This window comes from Clarias gariepinus, chromosome 23 (genome assembly GCF_024256425.1).
Source record: "Clarias gariepinus isolate MV-2021 ecotype Netherlands chromosome 23, CGAR_prim_01v2, whole genome shotgun sequence".
NCBI lineage: Eukaryota > Metazoa > Chordata > Actinopteri > Siluriformes > Clariidae > Clarias > Clarias gariepinus.
The window spans coordinates 26062501-26089848 of NC_071122.1; the positions used below are offsets into that span (position 1 = coordinate 26062501).

General features: G+C 46.4%; 5 protein-coding genes across 7 annotated transcripts in view; 3 read left to right on the forward strand and 2 right to left on the reverse strand.

Moving 5' to 3' along the window:
* The window catches only part of nuak2 (NUAK family, SNF1-like kinase, 2), a 9262-nt gene extending 6555 nt beyond the window's left edge, over window positions 1–2707 (forward strand). Inside the window, exon 6 of the mRNA XM_053484304.1 lies at window positions 469–2707. Coding sequence (XP_053340279.1) covers window positions 469–1454 — 986 coding nt within the window. The 3' untranslated portion in view covers window positions 1455–2707. The remainder of the gene's footprint in view (window positions 1–468) is intronic.
* Window positions 2708–3195: 488 nt separating this feature from the next.
* ccnd3 (cyclin D3) lies at window positions 3196–9285 on the reverse strand. 2 transcript variants are annotated; one of them, XR_008356178.1, is made up of 6 exons: window positions 8733–9285; window positions 5928–6143; window positions 5589–5748; window positions 4393–4535; window positions 3758–3990; window positions 3215–3282 (listed from the first exon to the last, which is right to left on the reverse strand). XR_008356178.1 is itself a non-coding variant. In XM_053484305.1 (5 exons), the coding sequence occupies exons 1-5, from the start codon at window positions 8946–8948 to the stop codon at window positions 3823–3825; spliced, it is 903 nt and encodes a 300-aa protein (XP_053340280.1). In that variant the 5' UTR covers window positions 8949–9285; the 3' UTR covers window positions 3196–3822. The 2 variants fall into 2 exon arrangements, 1 of the variants encoding a protein (XP_053340280.1); XM_053484305.1 differs by having other exon boundaries at window positions 3196–3990.
* Window positions 9286–9520: 235 nt separating this feature from the next.
* bysl (bystin-like) lies at window positions 9521–14539 on the reverse strand. The gene is made up of 7 exons (XM_053484592.1): window positions 14104–14539; window positions 12728–12869; window positions 12006–12144; window positions 11303–11436; window positions 11051–11211; window positions 10590–10692; window positions 9521–10366 (listed from the first exon to the last, which is right to left on the reverse strand). The coding sequence occupies exons 1-7, from the start codon at window positions 14414–14416 to the stop codon at window positions 10015–10017; spliced, it is 1344 nt and encodes a 447-aa protein (XP_053340567.1). The 5' UTR covers window positions 14417–14539; the 3' UTR covers window positions 9521–10014.
* A 115-nt stretch (window positions 14540–14654) lies between these two features.
* Window positions 14655–16379, forward strand: med20 (mediator complex subunit 20). The gene is made up of 4 exons (XM_053484593.1): window positions 14655–14830; window positions 15127–15269; window positions 15510–15763; window positions 15875–16379. Exons 1-4 carry the CDS (start codon window positions 14817–14819, stop codon window positions 16097–16099), a joined length of 636 nt encoding a protein of 211 aa, XP_053340568.1. The 5' UTR covers window positions 14655–14816; the 3' UTR covers window positions 16100–16379.
* Window positions 16380–18494: 2115 nt separating this feature from the next.
* Window positions 18495–26432, forward strand: usp49 (ubiquitin specific peptidase 49). 2 transcript variants are annotated; one of them, XM_053484502.1, is made up of 8 exons: window positions 18495–19298; window positions 19861–19955; window positions 20047–21089; window positions 21181–21498; window positions 21630–21831; window positions 22198–22306; window positions 24365–24555; window positions 24928–26432. In XM_053484502.1, the coding sequence occupies exons 3-8, from the start codon at window positions 20109–20111 to the stop codon at window positions 25029–25031; spliced, it is 1905 nt and encodes a 634-aa protein (XP_053340477.1). In that variant the 5' UTR covers window positions 18495–19298; window positions 19861–19955; window positions 20047–20108; the 3' UTR covers window positions 25032–26432. The 2 variants fall into 2 exon arrangements, with proteins under 2 accessions (XP_053340477.1, XP_053340476.1); XM_053484501.1 differs by having other exon boundaries at window positions 18495–19955.
* The last annotated feature ends 916 nt before the right edge of the window (window positions 26433–27348 follow it).

The following is a 27348-nucleotide window of genomic DNA, read 5'->3' on the forward strand; positions in this document are numbered from 1 at the left end:
CAGGTAGTTATTGGAGACTCAGGTAGACTTGTAGGAAATTCCAGTCCTGAACTATCAAGTCCTCAGAGAAACAGCTGTCAACACCAGTCGAGGCCAGAACCGTCTTCTAGGTAGAGTAAAACCATCCCCAGACACCAGACGCATCCCAAAGAGACACAAGGGGGCATCCATGTGACAAGATTTCCAACCAGAAGCGAGGCACCAGGATGGGTCAGACAGGTCCGGAAGGCAGAGGGAGTCTGGATCACTCGCAGCTCAGGAACGACATGTTTAGATTAAGACCAGCGTACTTGTGTTTTAAGGAGACGTCCTTTCTGTCATAATAACTCTATTATAATATTATAACAGCAGCATTATTAATAATTAGCGGAATGACTGTAGTGATGCAGAAAAGCTACAGTATTTCTGTCGAAAATGTGATTTAAACAGCTCTGGTAAAGACTGAACACCACGTTTCTCCCCGTACAGATGCATGTGGTTTGATCCGATGGATGCTGATGGTGAACCCTGATCGCAGAGCAACTCTAGAGGAAATTGCAGGCCATTGGTGGCTCAACTGGGGCTACCAACGCCCCCTCCTGGCTGAGAACGAGACGAAAGCAACAATGACGACTTCCACGTCTTCGCAAACGAGCAACTCCGCCCGAATCACTGACTGGCTTCGGAGAACCTCTCGACCTCTGCTGCACAGCGGCTCGAAAATGCGCTGTCTTCTGCGTCCAGGAGGGGGAGTCACAGGAGACACGTCCATCACGCGCCAGCGCTCAATCCGCAGGTCGCGCAAAGAAAACAACGTGTCTCAGAGCATGCAGGAGAACATCGCGCCCCGACCGTTTAAAGGCATCCTGAAGAAACGTGGCAGCTTGAAACAGAAGCTGTGTGGAGAACCGCAGATCCCACCTTTGGAAGAGAAAATGACGAATGCTGTAGTGGCGCCACCTGCAGCCCAGCCTTCACCTCTTCCCCCAGCCCCGCCTCCTCGCAAGGGAATCTTGAAGAAGCCAGTGGAAAGAGAGAGGGAATCGGGTTACTCCTCGTCCACAGAAGGCAGCGACTCCACCCAAACGCCACAACCTGAGCTGTGTACCGCCATGCCACTGCAACAGAAAGGAATCCTTAAACGTAACGGAAAGTTTTCCTCCGGTGGTCTGCAAGAATTCAGGGAGTTCGGCTCCCTGGACCAGCTAGCAGAAACCCTTCCGACAGGGGGCATCAGATCTCGTCCCAGCATTGCCATCAGTGAGGACAGCATTCTTTCATCAGAATCCTTCGATCGGTTAGACCTGCCTGATCGCCGTGAACCTGCAATGAAGGTGGGCCGTCCAGCAGGGGGCCCCATGCGTGGCAGCGTTTCGGCCGACAATCTGCTGGACATGAAGGAAAGCAGGCAGGAGTTATGGGATACGGACAAGATGGGTGAAAGGAAATTCTGTGACGCAGACTGTGAGACGTGAACAAAGTCCCGTGTCTGTGTGGAACAGCGCACACATGAGCTGAACCTCTCGATACAAACTTGTTCAAACCCGACAAGTCCGTTTCAGGACATGTTCTGATTCTGCACGGAAAAGGACTCGTTGTGGAGACGTCAGTCCTTGTGCAAGGAAGGACAGCTAGCCACAGTTAGCCGAGCGTCCACGAACAGACTTGTAGCAGGCGCGTTCTGCATGACGGACCGGAAACATAAGCCGACTGTAAAGCTAGACTTTAATGCTGGTTTAAGTAAAACTAGATGATTAAAGTTTGTTTCTTAAGTATGTTACGGGTTTGATTTAATTAAATGAAGCACATTTTATTTTTGAGGAAAATGGGGTAAAAAGGGAATGTGTAAGGGTTAGTACGGTACAATAATATTCACCAAGCAGCTGTTATTAGAGAGGTGATGCTCCTTTTAAACAGCATTTCCACAGCATGTGTGTGACATGACTGGGACCGTGTTTCGTGAGATTTAAAACTAAAAATGACCCAAAAGAACCAAAGATGCTGGAAGTACACAGTTAAAAACAAATTTATTCTGCGTAATAATCAGACTACTGAAGCGACCTTTTGGTTTATCTTCTCTAAGATCAGAAGCTTGTAGCTCAGAGTCCACTGGTGATAAGAGGGTTTTATTTTAAAACGACAGTTTGTTAAACTTGTTAACGATTAACCTTTGAGACAGGCGGTTATCAGTCTCACTCTCGGCTGAAACCCCAGACCAGACACAGCTATTTATTGCTTTATGAATTTACTCTGTGATAGGGATTAGTACAAGTAAACAGACTGGGAGACGTTTGTGAAAACAACTGTTTTGTAATCTGTACTCACTAATCGAGGGCCTGTGTAATTTAAATTTGTGAAAAACCTGCTTTTGTTAGAAGGTTTAAGAAAGGAATAAGGACAGACCTGCATTTAGTTGGTTCTGTCCAACTTTCAGCTGTTGCAGAACGTAAAATAATTCTTAAAATGTAATTTGATTTTTTTAAATATAAATTTTATTTTCATGATGATTGTAAATGCCATATTTGACCTGAGTTTATATTTGTTGTTCAAAAAATTGAAGAACTGATGACATTGCAAAACTGTGATGTTTTTTTTTTTTTTTCGCTTGTGTTCCTGTCAGAGACAGTGTGTACACACGCCGAATAAACTCTCTAACACCGCAGGGCAAACTGCAAACACTCTGTACCGATACAGGACCAGTGGGGCAATAAAAACTCACAAACACAAACGCTATTGTTTCCATCTATTCATTTCATATCTACGGCTTGGGTTTAGGATTAGTTTTATAGCTTAAATGATAAAGTCTGATTACTGAAGGGTGCTGAGAAGGCAAAGATCAGAGCCGGAGTTCAGTTTGAACAGGAAGCTCGGTGCACTACTTACCTCTGTAGACGTGTTGGTCAGCTCTACAGCAGACTGCGGTCCTGACTCCCCTGAGGCGGCCTGGAAAGCAGACTGAGGTGGCTAGCTGCGTCCTGATTGATTAATTCTGTCGACTCTTAATTCATACAAATGACATGAACGACATCTTAAAGTGTTTCGGTCCTGAAATGAAACATGGCAGGGAGGAAAGAGAGCGACTTCATCCCTTCTGTCACGTGAAGTGTTTACCAAGTTTAACTCACATTCACCAAAAGAAGGAGATCCTTTAAAAACAGCAGTGCATTATTTAAGCAGAAATATTTATATATATTTATTATATCTTTTGGTTTCCACATTCAGGTTTCACTTTAACCCTCTCATAGCGACATTTGGAAAGCAGCGTTGGTGCAGTGTGCCAAGGACAAATAAGAAATGCAAACCCTGTGCAAAGATATACAAAACTTGAAGGAAATGTGCCACGCAGGCAGTTTAAAACACACACACACACACACACACTAGGAACACTAGGAACATTTGAAACAAGACACATTATACATATATACAAATGCATCTTAGTGAACCTAAAGCTTTCTGAACCCCAGAACTGAAAAGCAGCGTTTTAGTTAACTTAGCTACAGTCATGGTGTGTTAAAGGGGAATGAGGAACAGGGAAATTAAAAAGCAGAGAATTTTCTGAATGTGCAGCTTAGGACTGACACTCCTGATTAAAGTCTATTTGTACTAATAAAAGTATATTTTAATCCTAAACCAGACACTTTGTAGTAGTAATATAATGAGAATTAATTCCATCCCCACCCTTTAATAAGTAACCTAATGTCATAAACGTTATTTGATTTAACTGAATATTTGAACATGTATATTAAACAGCTGGTATGATCTAGTCACCAGAACTAACCTGTGCATGTGTCTGTGTATGAATGTAACACGTGTGCTGCTGATCTCTTTAGTTTGGACGTCCTGCTAGTGAGCTAAAGTGTGATCCACCAGACAGGGTTCTGTATGGCTCGGAGGGGACTGTTTGACTTCAGGAGTGGTAACAGGTGAGTGCGAAGTGCACCGGGCCGGGTCTGGGGGCAGAGTGACCTTCAGAGTCTCCTCCAAGGCGGAGTAACAGTTACAGAGAGACACCTGAGTAGAAAGAAGAAGAAAAGCGTTCATGAGCCTCACGTCGTTTTTAAAATTTAGTTTAAACTAAATCAGTCTCATGATGTGTGAAACGAACCCAAACCAAGCTGCCCCGAGTTACACACCACAACACTCCTTTACACTCATATCCTTAACAACACGGCAGCGTGCGTGTGTGTGTGTGTGTGTGTGTGTGTGTGTGTATTGACAGATGGCTGCTATCCTGGGCCACTCCACCTGCGGTGTTTGCATATTGTGTAGAAAAACACAGATGAGAGCGCAGCGCAAACAACACCAGAGACGAGAGGATGTGAAACTCATGACGATCAGATTCTTTACTATCACACGTTAGCAGCTTTGCTCATGTTTAGAAAGACACTTCAGTCTAATAAATTAAAGTCTCACCAGGTTAGTGTCTAAGAGGCTAGCCATGAGCTGCAGGAGTGTGTCGCAAGACAGCATTCTATCCAGCAGGTTCAGACGCCGAGCTGCAGCAGCCACACAGCTACAGGCGATAACGGAGGGCAGATAGGTTGAAAATGTAAACTCTGCAACACACACACAGACACACACACGTGTTGGTTTACTGCTGAAAAAAAACAAGCAGACACACAAAGCTCAAGATGATGTAAGAAAAGATATCTGAACACACATACACACACTTCAAATAGCAGCTGGACCTACTCATCCTGAGGCAACACAATGTACAGAATAACTGAACTGTAATAAACTCATGAAGATATGTTTATAGCATGTTTAATAACTCACTACCCGGACCTATTCAGGCCAACAGTGGGCCTGTAGTGAGCAGATCCCCAAGGACACAGAGCTGTCCAACAACCCACATGATCAGTAACATGTAACAAACTTCCAATTAAACACATAAAACAGAGCACATTTTGTACACCAAACAGGTCCTGGTGTGATTTATTACATTTGGGCTAAAAGGGAGATTGCGTTCATTTTACATCTGACAAATATGTTCCTTTAACGCTGCCATCAATGACATCATCACCACGGCAGCACTGCCTTACACTGCTCTGATCAGCATCTGCTTCTAAATAAGCCACAATAGAGTTTAATTCTATTTATGTGTGGAACGGATTAACCTGTGTGTGTGTGTGTGTTTGTTAAATTTAAGCTCTAATAAAAATAGGCACAATAGACGCACACACACACACCTCCTCTGTGACCCCACTGACCATCAGCCAATGCCACAGGACTGGGAGGAGTGTTAGACAGGTGTTGTGTCTCCAAGACAGGTGTGTCTCTGTCCTTTCATACACTATAGCTCTCTGGCAGGAAGTGCCGAGCCCAGAAGAATGGCTTACTCTGTCCTATAATAAGCCTGTGGTTGCCTTGGGCTACCTGAGTTCCTGGACGAGAAAGGGCAGGTGGGGGAAAGGGGTTTTAAATCACACCTTGCTTGGGCACACACACACACAAAACTGATATACACAGAATATTCCAGAGCCAGCACCACGTTTGTGTGTGTGTGTGTATATATTCAAGAGAATGTGTTTATACAGAACCATTACCATGAGCCAAAGTACCTGTATGGAAATAAATGGCTTTGTGAGTCTGCACCTGTGTGTGTTTACCTGTAGCAGCTAGAGCGATGTACGTGTGTGTGTGTTTGCGCAGGGCAGAGGGGTCAGAAGGAATTATGGGAAGTCCCTGCAGTAGCGTCTCTAGGAAGTCAGAAGGCAGCACTGAGGCCAAATCCCAGTTTAGCCTTGACACCACCAGTAACTCCCACTGCTACACAGTACACACACACATTTAGGAGTTGTACACAGAACCCATTAGCTCTGGGTGACAATTAAACTGTTATTTGAATTAAATACGATAACAGAAGCCAATCAGCAGAGATGTGTAAAGATGCCTGAGTTCATAAGCCACCTGTAATGATTAGATCACCAGCTCTTTATGAAGATTACCAGTAGCTGTGTAAGGGAGAAGGCGCTGTCGGTGTAGATGCAGAGATCCACAGCGCTCAGAGGAACCGAGTCTCTGAGTTTGGAGGCCAGGAACATGCAGGTGGAGCCGAGCAGCTGCAGACTGGACGTGGACATTTCGCACTGAGCCATGTACCTGTCCAGGTACTGAACTGATAACGGGAAGACTTCCTCCTCGCACCTCTGCTCCTCACACACCTGGCAACCCAAAAACATAAAATCAGACTGAGTCCAAGAGGGAAACCATGAGGAATTATAAAGGGTGTTTGAGTCAAAGCGGGACTTTTCATAACAATGCAGAATACAAGAACACTCCCTTTATGTCTCTATATAATCCCCTACTACACTGATGCACTTATCCCAGTGTTTTACTGGTGCTTGGACACCATCAAGGTAGCAAGGCCGGAGCCATGATCAAACAGCCTATGAAACGCCGGCCTCCCGAGAACTCCTTTAATGCTTGCCCAAACATCAATGATATGCCAGATAAACACCAGATGATATGATCAACAATTCCATATCATCTGGTCATGTTCCTGCTGCTTTTAAGAAGGCAAGGGTTATTCCCATCCTCAAGAAACCCTGCCTGGACCCATCAGAAGTTAACAATTATCGCCCGGAATAACTTCTCTCTTTTATTTCCAAAATTCTTGAAAGAACTGTTTACCAACTGTTAACCAAATGTCTCTTTATCTCTCACAGAACAACCTTAATGATCCCAACCAATCTGGATTCAAAGTAGCACATTCTACAGAGACTGCCCTTCTGTCAGTCACTGAGAAGCTCCATGCTGTTAGATCTCCTAAACTGTCATCTGTCCTCATCCTCCTGGACCTGTCAGCTGCATTTGACATGGTGAACCACAAGATTCTATTATCTATTCTTACTCTATTTTCAAGCCTTGGAATTTGTGGAACAGCGTGGCAATGGTTTGCTTCTTACCTAGAAGATAGGTCATATGAGGTAACATGGAGGGGATCTACATCTGCCCCACGTAGACTCTCTACTGGTGTCCCGCAGGGCTCAGTTCTTTGTCTTCTTCTGTTCTCCCTCTATACCCGGTCTCTTGGTAAGGTCATATCATCGCATGAATTTTCATACCATTGTTATGCAGACGACACCCAACTTACTCTCTCCTTTCCTCCCTCTGACACTCAGGTTTCCACCCGGATCTCAGCATGTCTGGCAGACATCTCATCCTGGATGGCTGCTCATCAGCTGAAGCTCAATCTCAGCAAAACCGAACTGTTGTTTATCCCTTGTGACTGATCCCCATGTCAAGACCTTGTGATATCCCTGGACAACAACCAAATCATTCCTTCAACCACCGCCCATAATCTTAGGGTAACCGTGGACAATCATCTGTCATTTTCCCCACACATTGCTAACCTTACTCGCTCTTGTAGATTTCTTCTTTACGATATCAGCCCATTTCTTTCTTCACAGGCTACTCAGGTGCTTGTTCAGTCCCTTGTTATTTCAAGACTGGACTACTGCAACTCACTCCTGGCAGGCCTGCCTCTGTCCACGATTCGTCCTCTGCAACTGATCCAGAATGCAGCAGCACGTCTCATTTTTAACCTTCCCAAGTTCTCCCACACCACCCCACTCCTCCGCTCCCTGCACTGGCTTCCTGTAGCTGCCCGCATCAAATTCAAAACGCTGATGCTTGCCTACAAAGCTAAAAATGGCCCAGCACCCACTTACCTCTCTGCTCTAATCACATCACGCACTGCACCACGTTCCCTCCGATCCTCCAGCACCCGATCCCCCAACCCCCCCCCCCCCCCCCCCCCCCCAAAAAAAAACCTCTTCCCAGTTGTGTTGGACTAATGGCACTTAGTTATTAACCTAGTTAGCCCAGTGTAAGTATGTATCCAATGTTGTAAACTTTAAAGCACTTTTTGTAAGTCGCTCTGGATAAGAGCGTCTGCCAAATGCCTAAATGTAAATGTCTTGGAGTGAGGTCATGACTGTACGGGAGTATGTGGTGATAACTCCCAGCCGAGCTCCAGTAAAGTGAGTGGTGCGGTGGGCAGTATTGTCCTGTGGAAGACACAACGCCTTTGGTGACCATAACAAACTGTATATTTTATTTCATCATTATTATTAAAGGAGTTCCTAAGGAAACTTTCTACCTTGATAATGATGCTTTTTTTCTTTTCAACACAGGAACTTGTGGTGTTTAGCAGAAACGATTCCCTCGACTGTGGTATGGTGTTTGTGTGACTTTAGGACACATTCATTCACCTGCATGTGAAAATGTCAGCAGCACTGATGGGACTCTGACTCTCGGTTCAGTGAATCAAATCACTCGCATTACGATTCAGAGTCGACTCCCACTTCGGTTCTCACATGAGGTAAAGATAGAGACGCGAGAAGATATTTTCATTAGTAATTGTTCCCCTAACTGTTATACTTTTTAATAAACAAAATACTGTTGATTGCAGTGGATTGTATAAAGCATACAGAATCAAACCCACGGCTCACTGTTTACACTAACAAACAGGTGACAATGTTACAGATTTTTATGAAAGTTTTCTTGATTAAATTAAAAGGGGTTCTTATTAATATGCTTATAAACAGTGACACATGAAGAAACGTTGCTAACCGACTCGGCTCTTAAGATTCACTTCAAAGAATCGACTCAATGAATTGACTCCTTCCTCCGCGAAGACACATCTCTACTCATCTGTGTGTGTGTGTGTGTGTAAAAGTCACAGGTTTACAGTAACACCCAGTCGGACTCCAGGTCTCATTATATTCAGTTCAAGTTAAATAAGATACCTGTAACATCCAGCCTGTGAGGATTCTCCTCATGTACGGCTGCACCTCAGTCTGTACGGAGCCGAAATAAGACTCAGACAGCGCGTATCTTTTCTCTAAACTCGTCAGGTTTCTCCAAACCCGGCCATCCTCCACCAGAACCGGGTCACGGACCGCCCGAACCAGCCTGTGCTTTGGGGCGGCCTCGAGCGTGTCTTCGTGACAAATCAAATCCATGTGAATATTAAATACCAATAACAGTGAGAGTGTTTTTATTCTGAGAGAACGCTCCGAGTCGAGCAATTTATTTAACTGTTAAGATTTAGCCACGAAGCTAACCAGTTAGCAGAGCTGTTTTTAAGCTAAATTTTCAGCTAACATTTATTTCAAACAGCTCGAGTCACTCAGTAAACGACTGGAATACAGTGCTAGCTAGTTAAACTACCAGCAGACACTTTTAACGACATACTAAACACTAAACGTGCTGGGTTTATCGGCTAGTTTTCTTCACTAGCCTGCTCCTGTCAGGAGGGAGCTCAAAATGGCGCCCAGGCGTCCCGCGCGCGAGACTGTCAGCACGTTCTATGTCTCACGCGAGCCTTCTGCGGGTATTATATAATATAAAGTGTGACCGGAAGTGGATTTATTACACAAACACACATTAATAAACAAAAGATTTAAAACTAAAATAAAACCTTCAACACTTAATCTTTGATTTAATAATTGAGTGATTTTAGTGAAATTTATCCACAAAATCAGGCAAAAAGAAGTAGTGAAATAACCACACACACACACACACACACACACACTGCTATTACAGTCCATATTTATTAGGTATTTAATAATCAGGTATAAAGTGTGGAATATCTGGCCTTATCTTGACCTTTTAAGGGCACTCCTCAGTCTAACCACACTTCCGACAGGCTGTGTGTGTTTATCTTAGCAATTAGCCAACAGCTTCATAAAAGCAACATGACATTAACTAGTGTAAAAAAACACTTTTAGTGGGAAAGTGTTTATTTACATTTAATTTAATATTCAGAAATAAGTTGAATTAAATGGTACACTGACCACAGTTTCACCTGAATGTGAAAACACGCACACACACACACACACACGCGCTCTGTCCTGAGCGATGTGACTTCTCCTTTTCCATCCTCCACTAACATTAGACTGTAATAAACAGGGTTATTAACATGTGATCAGGCAGTAACGGGGCAGTAACGGGGCGTTGTGCTCAGTGTACCTCCAGCAGGGTGAATACACTCAGATATAAAGTCCTGATTTGAGAGTGGTGCGTTTTTCAGTCCAGTGCCATGGCGGGCGTGGCGTCCTCCTGGTCTCGTGACTCCGCGTTCTGAAGCTCGCGCCTGATTTCGGCCGATATCTGCGTGTGTGTTTGGACCTTCAGCAGCTCCAGGAGCGCTGCCTTCTGTTCGGAGGACAGGTCGGCCTTGTAGCGCTGCACCAGCGTGAGCAGACTCTGATGCCACAGCACAGGAAGCACGCGCTGCTCTGTCCGGAACATCAGGAAGTGAGCGACCAGCGCGTCCAGCACGCGAAATGGCAGCGCGTACTTCTTATCCAGCAGCAGACGGAGGAAGATGCTGTTTGCTCCGTTATATTCCATTTCTGCCAGTTTCAGCATGGCGGCGCTGCAGGAAGACACAGAGGCGCAATCAGATATTTAAAATGTGACACTCTGGAGTACTGTACACTACAATATTCATCAGTGACCATGTGACTGTCAGAGTGTCAGTCGTTTAGAACATAAAGAGACCCCAAACTACACATCGCAGGGCAGGTCATTTTCTGCCTAACTGGCTAGCAGCTGAGATCTACACGTTGAGAGTGTGTGTCTGTGTGTGTGTACGCTACCTGGAGTGCAGTACAGGAATAGAGCATTTGGTGAGGATGCTGCCGATGATGATGGCCTCTCTCAGAGTGCACGTCCCTGACTCACACAACGGGATCAGGATTCCTGCAGGGGAGAAATCCATCACTCATCAATTACTGCTGATTAGTTCTTTAGCACTGTTACATCAGCTGTTCATATCACATGTTACACAGCAGTTTATTATCAGGTTTAGTACTCTGGACTCCTGACCTCCGAGTCTAACTGATCAGACTCATTTTACAAAACTTTTTTTCTGTTGCTTCTCTAATCGACAGTATGCACAGTAAGTGAATAACAATACTGCCCCCTAGTGCTCTAGTATAATTATGCAACTTCTGATAAAGACCAGATAGATTAAAGACTTTACACAGCATAATAATTGTTCTGTCCAGAAATCATCATCATCATCATCACCAACACTATAACATAAACCAGGCCTGACCTTTAAACCAGGCCCCGGGTTTAAACAGAGCCTTCTTTAGAGCGCTGTACAGGTGGAAGTTCAGCTTCTTGTACTCGGCGATGTCGTCTCTGATCCGTGGCAGCAGCACCAGGTTATAAAAGCGCTGAGCCATTCGCTCCTTAAGGTTTGATGCAAAAATCCTGCATACATGTGTTCAATATATGAATAAAGCAGCTGCAGTTATAGACAGGGCACTGGGAGTGTGTGTGTGTGTGTGTGTGTGTGTCACACCGTGTGGCCTGGTACATCGCCGCTGCGCTCCATGTCTCAGGCTCGGTGAGGTAAAGCACCTGCTCCCAGTTGGACAGTGCCGGGATGATCTTAAACGCTTTGGGCAGTTTCCCACTGCGGTACTTACACAGGACCTGAGAGAGAACCGCACAGTCAGTACAGAAGCACGTGATCACACCAGGCTGCAGCACACGTGAGACTGAGGAGTCAAGCACACACCTCATCAGCAGCAAGCCACTCATCTTTTGAAAACTTTTCACACACACACACACACACACGATAAGATCACAGCAGCCAGAAAGAAAATCACAACAGTGCCTTGCAAAAGTATTTAAACTTTTCCAGTTTTTGTCACGCTTCAACCACAAATGTAAATGTGCTTTATTGGGATTTTATGTGACAGACCAACACAAAGTGTCACATCATTGTAAAATTATAATTTTTTTAATTAAAAACGTGGAAAGTTTGGCGTGTGTTTGTATTCAGTCCCCTTAACTCGGAGAGCCCAAACTAAAATCCAGTGGAACCAAGTGCCTTCAGAAGTCACCTAATGAGTAAATAGAGTTCATGTGGAAAAGTGTAAGGGGTTTAAATACTTTTGCAAGGCACTGTTAAGACTTTTTTTTTTAATCAAGTTTCTTTAAGGAAGTGTGCGTGGTTATGGGAATTGCGTGGGCATGGCGAAAGCCTGGCATGGGCTCACCTTACTGACTCCTCTGTACACCTCTATAACCCGCGGGTCCAGCTGAGGCATGGGCCGCCCTGACACCTCCGACATCACCGTGCCCACCTCAGTCTGCTTCTCCGTGATCTTCTCCATGATTATGTCAGCTAAAGTACGCCTGTCACACACACACACACACACACGGTTTACACTGTAGGTCTTACTTCAGGTTCTAAGCTGCATGTCAGTAATTGTGGTTAGTTTTTTTTCAGGCTCTCAGGCTTGCAGACATTTTGGAGCCCACACACTGCTGCCCCCTATTGGCCAAATGTCACAGATTGAATAAACATTGAGATTGATCATCCCCCTCAGACCACTCATGCCCTCGCCCCAGGCACGTCACTGCATGTGATTTCAGGGCTCTTATATGGCTGTGCTGTGAGGGGTCGTGGGATAGCGTGTGACCTTCGTGTCAGATCAGATCTTCTAGTCATAAACCTGAGATTAAAGAAATTAACTACACCCTGTTTACGTCATCAATCATACAGAAATCAGCTGGTGCAGTAAAAAAGTTTGCATAAACATATACACACACAGTGTATATACACACAGGGCCTGAGGTTATGGAGATGTTTTTAGTCCATTAGGGTGTTTTGTTTCAGCTGCCGCGGCGCTAAGCAATCAGCGTTCACTGTGTTGCGATACGCGACCGTCTGCGAGAGCAAAATCAGGTAGAAGAACACACGGGGCAGAGAGTTTACCTGACAGGTGGGTTCCTGTTCATGAACATCTGGATGGCTTTTTCGTCCTCCAGGTCCACCTCCACCTCTGTGCCACCTTCACCCTGCTCCTCTCCGACGTCCGGCCACTCCTCATCCGACTCGGCATCCTTACTGCTCGCACCTGCAGAGACATAAGCGTGCACACACACACATCGTAACTACATTTACATCAACACCGTGGTAAAAAAGGCCCGGGAGCGTCTCTATCACCTCAGGCGCTTGAGAGACTTCCGACTGCCCTCCAAGGTGCTCAGGAACTTTTACTCCTGCACCATAGAGAGCATCCTGACGGAAAACATCTCAACCTGGTTCGGGAACAGCACCATGCAGGACAGACGAGCTCTACAGAGGGTGGTGCGATCAGCTGAGCGCATCATCCGCACCGAGCTCCCTGACCTGCACTCAATCTACAGCAGGCGGTGCTGGACCAAGGCCAGGAAGATGGTGAAGGACCTCAGCCATCCCAACAATGGCCTGTTCACTTTGTTAAGGTCAGGAAAGCGATTTCGCTTCCTGAAGGCCAACACAGAGAGACTGAGGAGGAGCTTCTTCCCGCAGGTGATACGGTCTTTTAATCACACCACCACACAGTACTGACCCACACATATGGTTTTCACACACACACACTGGACATTCTGGGCATTTGTTTACACTAGTGCCACTCCACAACTACACTTCGTGGTCATCAAATCACTCCAGCACAAGTCACTTTAAATAAATCACTTTAAGCATATTTGCACTGCATAAGTCACTTTAAATATGTGGATTGCACTACCATGGACATTAACATTCTTTTATTACTATTTATTCGACTGCTCTTATTGTTTTACATTTTTTCATTGATTCTCCATATATTTTCTATATTGTGTATTTTTCTGTACAGTTATTTTATTTTTAACTTTTATTTGTATATTTTATTTTATTCTTCCTTAGTTAAACTTACCCTTTATTTTAATTTTCCTATTCCTATTCATAGTCTTCTATTATTAGGTCACTGGCGGTCGTGTAAGCATTTCACTGCATATCGTACTGTGTATGACTGTGTACGACTGTGTATGACTGTGTACGACTGTGTATGTGACAAATTAAATTTAAATTTACAGACACCAGGACGTAGTGTCCATCAGCGTCACATACTCGTTCCCTCACTCACAGTAAATAAACATCAATCACAGCATGTCGGGTTAAAGATGTGCTGATGATGTGAGAACTGCTGCTTTACCACTGACTGTTACACACTGCTCACACTGGAGACTCCTTACTTACACACACACACACACACACACACACACCTCACTACAGACAACACGTTAAATCTGGACATTAAACACCACGTGTGAGGGAGAGAGACTGACCCAGTAGTGCAGGAGGCAGTGTGCCCCCCCTGTTGCCCCCCCTGTTGCCCCCCCCGGTCCTCAGGCCGTACTCCCCCTGGAGCTCCTCCTGCTGGATGCGGGCCTGCTGCAGGATTTTCCGGGACAGTTTCTCGTCCACATACTCGTCCTCCCCGTCGCCCTCGGCCTGGGCTCTGCGCTGCTTGTCCCGGTGTGTGTCCCGGTGTGTGTCCCCCTGTAGGATCTGATCGGCCAGAGACACACACACAGGCCCCCCCGGGCCCCCCGGGCCCCCCCGGCTCCGCTCCGCCTTAACCCGCTTCACCTTCGGCATCTCACCGCTCTGCACCTCCACAACACTCACTAACACACACACACACGGTACACACGGCGTGATCCTCTGCTCCCGTCCCAACACACACACACACGTGGGGCTTCAGCTCAGAGCAAATGGCGAACGCGCATGCGCACATCCGCAGTTCGTGTTTACTTTCCGGTGGAATGTTCTCATCTCCTCCTCTAAACACCAGAGTCTCTCACACACACACACACACACACACACACACACACAAAACATCACGGAGAAAAATATACTTAAGCATTTTATTCCATTTATTTATTTTATACAACGCCTCAGTTGGGGAATAAACCGGAAGCAGTTGTGTGACACCGGAAGTGAATGTTTTTGCGCCGGACAAAATATTTTGGAACACATTTTAATAAGAGTGTGTGAGATGGGAGTCACCTGGTGAGTGTTTTACTGAATCATCGTCATTTAATTATTTAGGGCATTGTATTAAAATCTCGTATTAGAGATATGAGGTTACTTTAACAGTGTTTAAGTCCTAATGGTGCTGTGTGTGTGTGTGTGTGTGTGTGTGTGAGAGAGAGAACAATACATTCCTGTCAGCATTATAATTTATTTATTAACTCATTATTCTCACTAATATTATCTATTTTTATAAATGATATGTATAATAGTAGCTAGTACGTAAAGTGTAAGTATAAGTTCAATAAGTGTGTGTGTGTGTGTGTGTGTGTCAGTGTGTGTCAGGTGCCGGTGGTGGAGGGGAAGAGTGTACAGCAGACAGTGGAGCAGCTGCATAAGAGACTGGAGCAGCTCGGGGCGGTGAAGCAGGGCAGCTTCTTCGTGGACTGTGAGACGTACCACGCCACAGCAAACACCGGTAGTAAAATAACACACACACACACTACACCACGCTACACACACATAAGCACACTAACGACACCACACATCAGCATTGTGCTTGGAGGAGGCAGGACTTATGCTAGAGTGACAAAGAGTAATCCCACCCACTTTAAGCAGGACAAAGGGAAAAGTCCTTGTCATTACAGTTCAGGCTTCATAATAAGAATTGTGTGTGTGTGTGTGTGTGTGTGTGTGTGTGTGTGTGTGTGTGTATCAGCTCAGCCCTCCAAGCTCCTGTACGTGATGCATAACTCAGAGACGCCTCTCAGTTGCCTGGCACTGTTTGACGGCGGCCCCACACTAGCGGCGGACGCTAACTTTGATGTGCTAATGGTGAAGCTGAAGAGCCACTTCCAGAACGCTAAAGGACACAAGGTGGAAAGCCGCGGCGCACGCTACCGCTACGCTGACTTTCTGATTAAGGTCGGCACGGTAACCATGAGCTCGAGCGCTCGGGGGATCTCAGTGGAGGTGAGAGGTCTCTCTCTCTCTCTCTCTCTCTCTCTCTCACACACACACACAATACAATACTCACACAAGCAGTTGATGTCCTTTACACACTGCGTGTGTGTGTGTTTACAGGTGGAGTACTCAGCTTGCGTGGTTCCTGGTGACTGTTGGAACCTGATGAAGGAGTTCATGCAGAGCTTCCTGAGCTCCAGCGTTCCTGAGCTGCCCTCCGTCTTCAGCAGTAAGCCTGAGGGGCTGTTCGCTCCGGCCGACTGCATGGACACCATGAACCAGTACCTTGAGCTCTTCAGCAAAATACGCAAACAGCAGGTGCTGCCAGGGAGCGGCGTGCGCTGACACACACACACAGACACAAAGTCAAAGTGCAGACTGGAAAAAAAGAAACGCAGAACTAAAGAACTCTTTCAGCTTTGGACCAGGACCACGACAGAAATTAAAAACACACACACACACACACACACACACACACACAGTCACACTTCCTTGTATGTCCCCTGTGTGTTTTCTTCACTTTATTACACAGTGAGCAGTCACTATGACTCAACTGTGATGAGTGAGTTTTCTTTTGTAAAGAAATGTCCTTTTTTTTTTTTTTTTTTTTACTAAAATAAACATTTCAATTGAATTGTAGTACTGGATGATGTCATTTATTCAGGAAGCGATGAAACAGGGCAGAGCTGGCACACAGACTGACACAAAGCAGAGTTTTTGCTGCGCTCTGTACGCTGAAAAGTGACATCACATCCCAACACCCTTTTTATTAATTTATAGCTCCATCTAATTCTGTGAAACGTCCAGGTCATGTCCACAAGTCTGTTCAAGTTCTCAGTGTCGTTACAGCAGTTATAAGTAGGGATCAGGGGTAGCTTAGTGGTTAAGGCATTGGACTACGGTTCGGAAGATCCCAGGTTTAAACCCCACAACCACCAAGTTGCCACTGTTGGGCCCTTGAGCGCGGCCCTTAACCCTCAACTGCTCAGATGTGTAATGAGATAAAAATGTAAGTCGCTCTGGATAAGAGCGTCTGCCAAATGCCTAAATGTAATGTAAATGTTATAAACCCTCGTCCCCTCAGCCGTCCTTACTGTATTCTCTCCTACAGTTTCAAACCCTAAGAAACCACACAGCAGTGTAAACTCCTCTGTCCTAAAGATCTGAAAAATTGCTCACATTGGAGACTCCTCACAAAAATGTCCTTACAGTAAACATGCATGAGGGGTTGCTATGGATGTGACAACATATTCGAACGAGCATGTTAATCTAAACCTGTATTTTGCAAATATACTACTGCCAGAGCTGCTGTTATCGAAGCGCAGGAACAACATGGTGCAGAATCACATAAGCCACACTTTACAGAGTTTGCATGTTCTTCCTAAGCTTGGTGGGTTTCCTCCGGGTACTCCAGTTTCTTCCCAAAGTTTAAAAAGATGCAGATTAAACTAATTGCTGTTCCCAAATTGCCCATAGTGTGTATGTGCGCCCAAGGTCTCCTGGAGTAGGCTCCAGGCCCTTGTGACCCTGTATGGAGTAAAACGGTACAGAAAATGAGTGGATGAATGGTTTACGGTTTATTTTCATGAATATCTCATGCAACATTTCATGTACATTCTTTGAAGCATTTTTTAAATACTATTTCCTTTGTGGGTCATCAGTCAGACTCACAATCTAAAATTATGTTTAAATGAGCTATCTTCTGCTTTTGGTGTTTTATGATGGTTTCTTTGGGATGCGTCTGGTGTCTGGGAACGATTTCACTCTACCATGAAGACGGTTCTGGCCTCGACTGGTGTTGACAGCTGTTTCTCTGAGGACTTGACTTGGTGGTAGTTGCTCGATAGTTCAGGACTGGAATTTTCTAAATTTCTGTATGAATGCAGATTAATTCCTGCTTTCTGTTTCACCCAGATGAGGATGGGTTCCCTGTTGAGTCTGGTTCCTCTCAAGGTTTCTTCCTATTACCATCTCAGGGAGTTTTTCCTTGCCACTGTCGCCCTCGGCTTGTTCATCAGGGACAAACTGATTATTTTGCTTCATGCACACTTACATTCCATACAGACTTAAATAATTATTTTGATTGTGTAAAGCTGCTTTGCGACAATCACAATTGTTAAAAGTGCTATACAAATAAAATTGAATAGAATACAGGTTCATTACTGCCACCTACTGTATGGAGTGTGGATCAGGATCCTGTCTGAACTAGTAGGGAGAAGTAAATTATCTATACCGCTTTATCCTGTATACAAAGTCGCGTAGGGCAGGAACCTATCCCAGGAGACTGCAGGCAAGAGGTGGGGTACACCCTGGACTGCCGATCCATCACAGGGCACACATACACACTTAATTACACGCTCATTTACACTACGGGTAACTCGGGAGCACTGATTAGCCTAATCTGCAGGTCTTTGCACTGTGGGAGGAAACCGGAATACCCAGAAGAAACCCACCAAGCACAGGGGGAACATGCAGACATGCACACAGACCCAAGGGAAGAATCGAACCTGGACCCCGGAGGTGCGAGGTCACAGTGCCACCCCAATAAAATGAACTTCTCCTCTGCAGCAGAGGAAAGTTTTAATCTTGCTTTTCGGGAACAAAAACCAAAGTGTTTTCCTTTGATTCTGTAAATCAGATTGGTTCTCTTGTGGTATTGAATCAAGGGGTGGTAACTTTTATCTCCTCTATGATTTTATAATAGTTCCTGTAGGTTACATTGGACTTTTATGTGTCTCAGTTCTCGATCTTGTCTACACAAAACGACCCATCTGAAGAGAGGCCAGGAGTTTATTGTCGGCAAGCAGAACGGATCCTCTTTGCCCCGCCCCTGCGTCCTGACGTCACTGCCGCGTGTCTATTGTGACTGGCATGTCCAAGCGCCAATAAGAATCAAGCCTCACCGTGTTTACAACCAATCAGAAATGATGCGACTGAATTCTGAATCCCAAACGGCTCCCTATTGGATATGTAGTGCACTACACACCGCGCGAGCGCCGAGCTGGTGTACAAGCTCTGTAGTGCCCTGTGTAGTGGACACGAATGATTTTGGGACACAGTCTGGGATTCTGTCCGGGTCCGGGTTCGGTTGAACCCAAAAAAAAAAACAAAATCCGTGACAGCTCGCGTGCAGGAGATGATGAGGGTGAATTAAAAGCCGCATCCAGAGCGCGAGCTGAGAGCGATAGAGAGAGACGGAGAGACCCCACAGGGAGCTCCGGCCGCGAGTCTCTCTCGGGTTCACAGGGTTTATCCGCAGCAACATGGCGAGACTCTAAACTTTACATTTTTGTCCTCGCTGGTGTTTTCTACAGCGGATCCCGGAGTTTAATCCGAGCTCGAGCTCCCCGTGCTTTTGTGTCTGTGTGAAGGGTAAAAACTAAAGTTGCAGTGAGCGGACTGAGTCCCCGCCGCGGTGAGGGTGAAGCCCGGGCTCAGTGTGTGTGTGTGTGTGTGTGTGTGCTGGCGCAGGAACTCTCAACACTCAAGTTTTACTGCCTGCTCATTCTTTCGGCTGGGGCTGAACAGCGCTCTTTGTTCTGAGGTAAGTACTGCTGGATGCTAGGCTAGCTCACTAGCTTAGCCTGATTAGCATTAGCCTACCGGCATTTCGCGAGCGCGACTCGCTAACTTCTTCTTCTCAGTGAAATAATCGCAAACATGAGGTAAATTTCCCCGCAGTTAATGTTAAAGTGTGAGTTGGTGACGTTGTGAGGTAGTTTTATAAACAGTGTGCGCTGAGGGGAGACATAACGCGCACATCCTGGAGTTCTGCTCCGAGATACAGTGATACAGTGAAATATCGCGATACTTCAGCGGCTCGAAATCACTTCGGTGGGACTCAGGTTATTGTTCCCCCCCTGTGCCCCGTGGCAGAACCGGACCGGAAGCTCCAGGTGAGGAGTAAAGTCCTGACTCTGGTACTGGTTATGAGGCAGACTCTCCTTACCTAGTGTGTGTGTGTGTGTGTGTGTTTGAGACTCAGTTCAATATCAGCTCTTTAACACCACACTGTTCTGATTCTGTCTTGTCTGATGACCTAGACGAGACCCGGACCCTTGCCGCCGGTTGTTGTGTGACCCCATGTTTGCGTTTTGTCGCTGCAGTGTGACGCGGGGCCGCCGCTGATGACGAGATCTTCGTCGTGAGGTCATGATGCTCTGTGCGCGCTCCATCACAGCTTTATGAGTCGACCTTCAGGGTAAGTCGCACAGCCTCCTCAGTCTTAACTGGAATATCAGTGTAAACATGTGTGTGATGTGATGTTTGTGTGTGTGTTTCCTCCCGCACAGAGCTCCGGTCCCGTCATGCCGCAGCGCTGTGACTCCTGAGGGCTGATGCGCGTGTGGGAGCGATGGAGCGCTGCAAGCATGTGGTCCGTCTGCGTGTAGGACAACACCACTCCATCCTGAACCCTCAGAAATGGCGCTGTGTGGACTGCGACACCACAGAGTCCGTGTGGGCGTGTCTCAAATGCTCGCACGTGGCTTGCGGTCACTATATCGAGGAGCACTCGCTGAAGCACTACCGCGAGACTCAGCACCCACTCGCCATGGAGGTGCGAGAGCTCGACGTGTTCTGCTTTGCGTGTGGCGACTACGTTCTGAACGACAACGCTGAGGGTGACCTGAAGCTCCTGCGTGGGGCACTGTCCACCATAAGGGACGTTGGGCGTCGCTCCATGCGCTCAGCATCGTTGTTATCGCCGAACTCTTTGAGCGGGGAGGGGGCGGGGCTTTTGCACGCCGCGCTCAGACACCGGCGGCGTGTGCTGCTCGTGAGCGCTTTCCAGCGCTGGAGGACGCGGCAACAAGAGGTGCGGAAAAAACTGCAACAGGAGAAGGAGGAGCTTCGGCGGCAACGTAAGGAAATGAAGAAGAGGATCATGGGAGACGACGGTAATGCGCCGCCAAGAAAAAGCGCACGTCTCCTCACGCAGGCGCCGCGGCCACTGATCACGTTGATTCCCAGAAAATTTCGAGACCTGCCTGAAAGAGCGCCGCTTCCCAGCAAGACTCTGTCAAAGAATCCCAGGAAGGCGCTCCGTACTGTGAAATCGGGCATGACGGGAAAGCGGGCCGCCTCGTCTTTTCTGTTAGCGCGTCGCAGGCGTCTGGCGCCGGGCGTCACAGGACTGCGTAACCTAGGCAACACATGCTACATGAACTCGATCCTACAGGTGCTGAGCCACTTGCGGAAGTTCAGGGAGTGTTTCCTCGCGCTGGATCTGTGCGAGACGGAGCAGCTGCTGCTGGCGAAAACGCAAGGCATGATGGGAGGAGAGAAACCGGCGCAGCCCAAAGACCCTCGCTCGTCGTCTTTGTCCGGCCAGCAGGTCTGTGTGTTTAACTCGATTTCTTTCCAGCGCGGCGTTACTGAGGGTCGGCGTTGCGACTAAACGCCGCTGTGGTGTGCTGTGATTGCAGGTGTCTCTGTGCCAGGAGCTGCACACACTCTTCAGGGTGATGTGGTCGGGACGCTGGACGCTGGTGTCTCCCTTCGCCATGCTGCACTCCGTGTGGAACGTCATCCCGGCGTTCCGTGGCTGTGACCAGCAAGACGCGCAGGAGTTCCTGTGTGAGCTGCTGGATAAGGTGCAGCAGGAGCTCGAGGCCGATGGGGGCTACGGCGCCAAACGGCAGCATACGCGCACGCGCATCGTCATTCCCATCACGCAGAGGAAGCTCTCCAAGCAGGTGCTGAAGGTCCTCAACACCATCTTCCACGGCCAGCTGCTCAGCCAGGTCAGTCCGGCAGACCCGCAATCACGGGAACCACCGGAGTTCCGGCGTCACTGAGTTTGACGAGTGCTGAGATTAATAGGGTTAGTGCATGCTGAGTCTGAGAGAACTGAAGGTGTGTGTTTTCTGTCCAGGTGACGTGTTTGTCGTGTAAGCGGAAGTCGAACACTGTGGAGCCGTTCTGGGATTTGTCTCTGGAGTTTCCTGAGCGTTATCACAGCGTGGCTAAACTGAGCCAGGCGTCGTCTCAGAGCTGCTCTCTCACCGAGATGCTGAGCAAGTTCACAGAGACCGAGGCTCTGGAGGGACGCATCTACAACTGTAACTACTGCAACAGTGAGCTCGCGCACACACACACTCGCTAATTAATATTACAATAACTTACTTTTTCTGTGCAATAGCACAAATATCCTAGTGCAATTTGTTTGAAAGTGCAAGTGTTGTATTGTTTCTTACTTCTGTATTTATACACTGGTCTGTCCCTACTATATATTTGCAAATTTTTTCTATGCTACAGTAAAAAAGATATTTCTCCACTGTGGGACGAATTAAGGTGTATGTTATATTATCTTACTACGTGCGCACTGTACACATGAACAGTTCAGGTCAGGTCAGTGAGCCTCCTTTAAAAGAAAAGATCAGCTCTGGAGCTTAGACACGTGTCATGTTTGTTATTTTACTTTTGAAAAATGTTTGTTTTAGGAAAAAGACGCAAGTCGTCCTGCAAGCCGCTGGCTCTGTCCGAGGCGTGTAAACAGCTGCTGATATATCGTTTACCTCAGGTGCTGCGGCTTCACCTTAAACGCTTCCGGTACGTATTGGAGACACACACACACACACACACACACAAACCAAACACAGATCTGGATCTCCACCATTCCCCATCGTTCTCGAATGGAAAGGATTTGGAACAAGCAGCAGTCTACACAGATCTGTCCACTCAGCCAGACTAATCGAGGCTGAAGGGTGTGGGTCGGGGAGGGACCAGGAACCTAAGGGTCTGTATAAATGAGATCCTGAGCTCCTTTGTGAAGACGCATTACAGAAGGTCAGCCATTACTGCAGCGCTCCATTAATCAGGCCTGTATGGTACAGTGGCCAGACTAGGCCTTACTAAAATACCCCTTTTCCACTGCTCTGGTTCCCGTGCCGGTTCCCAATTTTGGAACCAGTGCCGCGCTTTTCCACAGAAAAAAATTGGTGCCGGTGCCCAAAACTAAGCACCGAACTGGCCCCTAAACTCTGCTGGTCTAGTTGCGAGAACCTGTGACGTCACGGGCCGTAGGCGGAGTTATAGGGAGCGTTAAAAAAAAATGGCGGAGACTCAAAGTCTGTTAATGTGGAGCGCGAAACAAAAGCGTTTTTTCGGCAAAAACGCACAATTTTGGACATCTGCCGGGATTCAGCAGTCATTAGAAAGTGCTTTAAGAAAAAGAAAAAAGTGTATGAGGAAATAAAAGAAGAACTAATAGTTGCAGGCTTCACACGAACAACCGACCAAATAGTGTATAAGCAAAAAAAACTGAAGAAAGACTTTCAGCGGTTATAACACGTCGAATAAACTGCTTTTGGATACTGAAATACATTTTCATACTAGTTTGGAGAATAACCAGTAAACTGACTTCGGCCATGGTCGTTTCTGTTTAGTGGGCGTGGCCTGTGACATATTATCATGCAGCTCCCGCTGGGCAACTGTCTAGTGTAAATGCGGGCCGGTTCTCGGCACCTGGCACCAGTGTAGTGGAAATGAGGTAAAAGTCACATGACGCCTGTCTGGCCGGTTCCCAAAAAGCAACTGAAGGAGTCTCTGACAATCCTCTGGTCTAATGACACAAAGATTGAAGTTAAGTTAAGCCTTTATTTGTCACATATACATTACAGTACAGTAAAATGCTTTTTTCGCATATCTTAGCGTAACTGGGGTCAGAGCGCAGGGTCAGCCATGATACATGTGGAGCTAGGGAACGAACCGCCAGCCTTCCGATCAGTAACTCGGTGCCCTAGCCATCTAAACAATCACTGCCTCAGAACTACTACTAGCCCACGTCCATGTCTGTGTGTCTCTCTGTACAGCAGAACTCTCTGTCTAACTTATTAATACAAAGAAATCCCATTCTGTAAGGTTGAGTATCTTACGCCTTGTTTACACTAAGTTGTCCTTCTTTGGTGCTCAGACAAATACACTCCCTGTTCGGTAATCGGAGAGTGAATCACAGATGAGAAATGGAAAAAGTAGATCAAAGGATAAAGATGAAGTTTTGTCTTAAAACCACTCCAGCATGTTAAAATTCACTTATACCACTTCAGCGCTGTTATTTCAGCCAAAGTGAAAATATGAACTAATCCCAGTCAAAATATTCACTTTATCTTTTCTAATTAATATCTATTGGTGCAGGTGTTTGTTTACATTGAGACAGTAGCGCATTAGTAGATTATTTTACAGTAGATTATTAAATCCCACACATAACTGTTCATAACATCACTTTTACTCAACATTTAGATTCACTGATGGTGCAGATTAAACTTCAGGTAGAGATCTAAGGACTGCAGGAGATTCAGTCTATTCTGAATCAAACATTACTGTAAAAACATTACTGGAGAAATGTAAAAATATTTTTTATAAAAAATAGAGCAAGTTCTGACCTAATGTACTGACACAAACTCTTTTATTTATATGTAAAGTTAAAAAAAAACACTCCAAACGCCTTTTTTACTTTGTCATTGTGGACAATTGTGTGAAACAACATGTGGAAAACTGGAGATGTTCTGAACCCATTCCCTCTGCGCAGGTGTGTGATGTGAGAAATACACCACATGATCACCAGGGCTGTTTCTACTCTATAAATATTTTGTGTTTGTGTGTTTGTAGCTGGTCGGGCCGGAACCACAGGGAGAAGATCGGTGTTCACGTGGCATTTGATCAGGTCCTGAACATGGAGCCATACTGCTGTTCTGACGCATCGCAGCTCTTCACTTACGACCTCTCTGCAGTAGTGATGCATCATGGGAAAGGCTTCGGCTCAGGACACTACACCGCCTACTGCTACAACACGGAGGGGGGTGAGTGGGGCAGTAAAACAAAACCTGTAGACGCTTGGCTGTAATCCTGTGAGTGATTAGCGCCCTCTAGTGGCACACTGTGATAAACACCATCACATTCACCAGTACAGTCACTAAAGTCAGGTTCAAATCCCACAACCACCATGTTGTTGTTCCTGTTGGGCCCTTGAGCGAGGCCCTTAACCCTCAACTGCTTAGACTTATAATGAGATGAAAATGTAAGGATAAGGGCGTCGGCCAAATGGCGTAATGTAAAGTGTGTGTGAGTAATCAGGGATTGCCTACTTACCTCTCTTGTGTGTGTGTGTGTGTGTGTGTGTGTGTGTGTGTGTGTGTGTGTGTGTGTGTGTGTGTGTGTGCGTGTGTGTGTAGGTTTCTGGGTCCACTGTAATGACTCTGAGATGAACGTGTGTAGTGTGGAGGAGGTCTGCAGCACTCAGGCGTACATCCTGTTCTACACACAACGCTCATCGTGAAGACACTCAACAAACACACACCTGTGTGCAACACTGACTGAACAACCCAACCTGTGTGTGTGTGTGTATATATGTGTGTGTGTGGCGGGGGGCGGGGGGACGGGACATGCGTATCCCAGCCAGCACACTTCTTCAGGTCAGGCTTAGCTCTATTTAGGTATTTTACATCAAAGATGAGGTTCCTCACTCCTGGCACTTTTCAACTGCCGCAGAACCGGACCCAGACCCAGACCCAGACCCGACGCCTCCCACCACAGAACAGCTGTGAGCGTTCACAGGGGGCTGCAGAGCGACTTCTCGTTTCGTTCTTATCATTTTTTTTTCCTGGACGTTACTAGTGATGTCATAGTGATGTCATACCCTCCCAGCATGCACCTGGCTCAGGCAGGAGTGTGAGTGAGCTGTAAGTAACGACTGAACACACCAGCAAAACCCACCTGTTGAGCGTTAACACACACACACACACACACACTGTCCGTGTGTACGCATCTTGTAGCAACCGCTTCAGAGTTCAAGGTTGTCTTTGTATGACCCTGTGTTGCCGTGGCAACAGCAGGCCTGAGCAGCTACACGTTCGTTCTGCTCAAAGTCTGTGGAAAAGTCGCATCAGCTCTAACCTCAAGTTTGATTCTGATCTCAGAGATTTTCTACACACACACACACACACACACACACACACACACACACACACACACACAGTGTGTGTACTCACCCAGGGCATTCAGGACCAGCGTCCTCACACTGGAGCTTCAGGAACACATCAACACGCACCACACTGCCGGAAGGACGAGCACAGACGGGGAGACGGAGGGGCGCAGACGTCCGGATGCTGGCGCCCTCCCCCATCCCTGTGCTGTGCAGGTTTACTGCAGGACTGAGACAACTGTCTGGAAGATTCCATCATCAAACTTCTCACACACTCCAATCAGGAATAGCTCAGCTTTGTAATACGGTTCTTCTTTTCTACTGTGGTTTCTAACGTGTATAGTGAACTGTGTCTGCTGGGGGCGGGGCTACCTCCACCTGGGAATCGAAGGGGAGGGTCACCTGCCCCTGAGACTCTCAATGGGATTGGGATTGGAGGTGAGGGTGGGTGGGGCATTAAGGGTTCATGGGGACATTTACTTTTAGTCAGTTACTGACCAGAACAATCTGATGACCATGAATGTCTTTCTTCTGTTTTTTTTTGTTTTTTTTTGTGTGTGTGTGTGTGTGTGTGTGTGTGTGTGTGTGTGTGTGAGAGAGAGAGAGAGAGAGAGAGAGAGTGAGTTTGTGTAGGACTTCAGGGGTTTTACTGTGACCTCTGACCTCATGACCTTTTGTTCTGTATTGTGGAGCACCAGTTATCAACTTTATTGATCTGGGTTTGGCCTGATAGCGATTAAAATTATTACAACACGATCTTGAGTCCTTATTGAGTTTATAAACACACACATGTGGATGCTAACACTAGTGAGCAAGTCTGCTAAGCTAATCAGGAAACGCGCTGTGTGCTGACTTGAGAAGATCTGATCCACGCTCTAATCAGCACTATCTAATAAACAAATGCTCTCCTCCTAACAGGAGGAGTTTAGGTGATGTTTTGAGGTTAGATAAACACTTGATGTTCCATCGTAACTCCTTCACGCTGTGTGTAGAGCAGTGTTTCATCTCTCTGTTGTGAGAACACTGTATTCTTTTAGTTACCTTCACTTAGAACTGATTATAATCAATATATAATATCAATAAAATATAATTATTAATAGTTATACTCCATCCTGACCTCATTCAACTGGAAGTTCTTTTATCCCTTTAAATGTTCATTTTAAAGCCTGGTTGAGATGCTGTGTGTGTGTGAGAGAGAGTAAATCAGTCCTGCTTGTCTGGTTCAGCTCTGTCTGTCAGTGTTAAAATCAAATGCATGACAATATGCAAATCAGGCAAATAGTTGCCCCGCCCTGAGTGCTGAGACACCCCGCCCCTCCTCACACCACACAGTTTAAAGACTTTCTTTGAGCAGCCGTACATCGTCATCACACGACCCACAGGAAAGGGTTTGGCCTTTACACCGTCCACATAAACGCATGTTAATCTAAATTGTTATAACACTGAACTAAAACATTTTTTGCTTTGTGATTAGATGATTCTAGAGCCACGTGCAGTACTTTGCATGTCGTGCATTATTTTCTCATTGTACAGTGAGTGTATCTACGGTGGGTGAGAAGTGCAAAACTAAAGAACAAAACCAACAACGAGCGGGGCCAAGCACCTTCTTCACACGTTCTGTTCTGTGTTTTGAAGTTGGCTGTAATGTTTTAATGTTTGTTCTGGTTCCCCC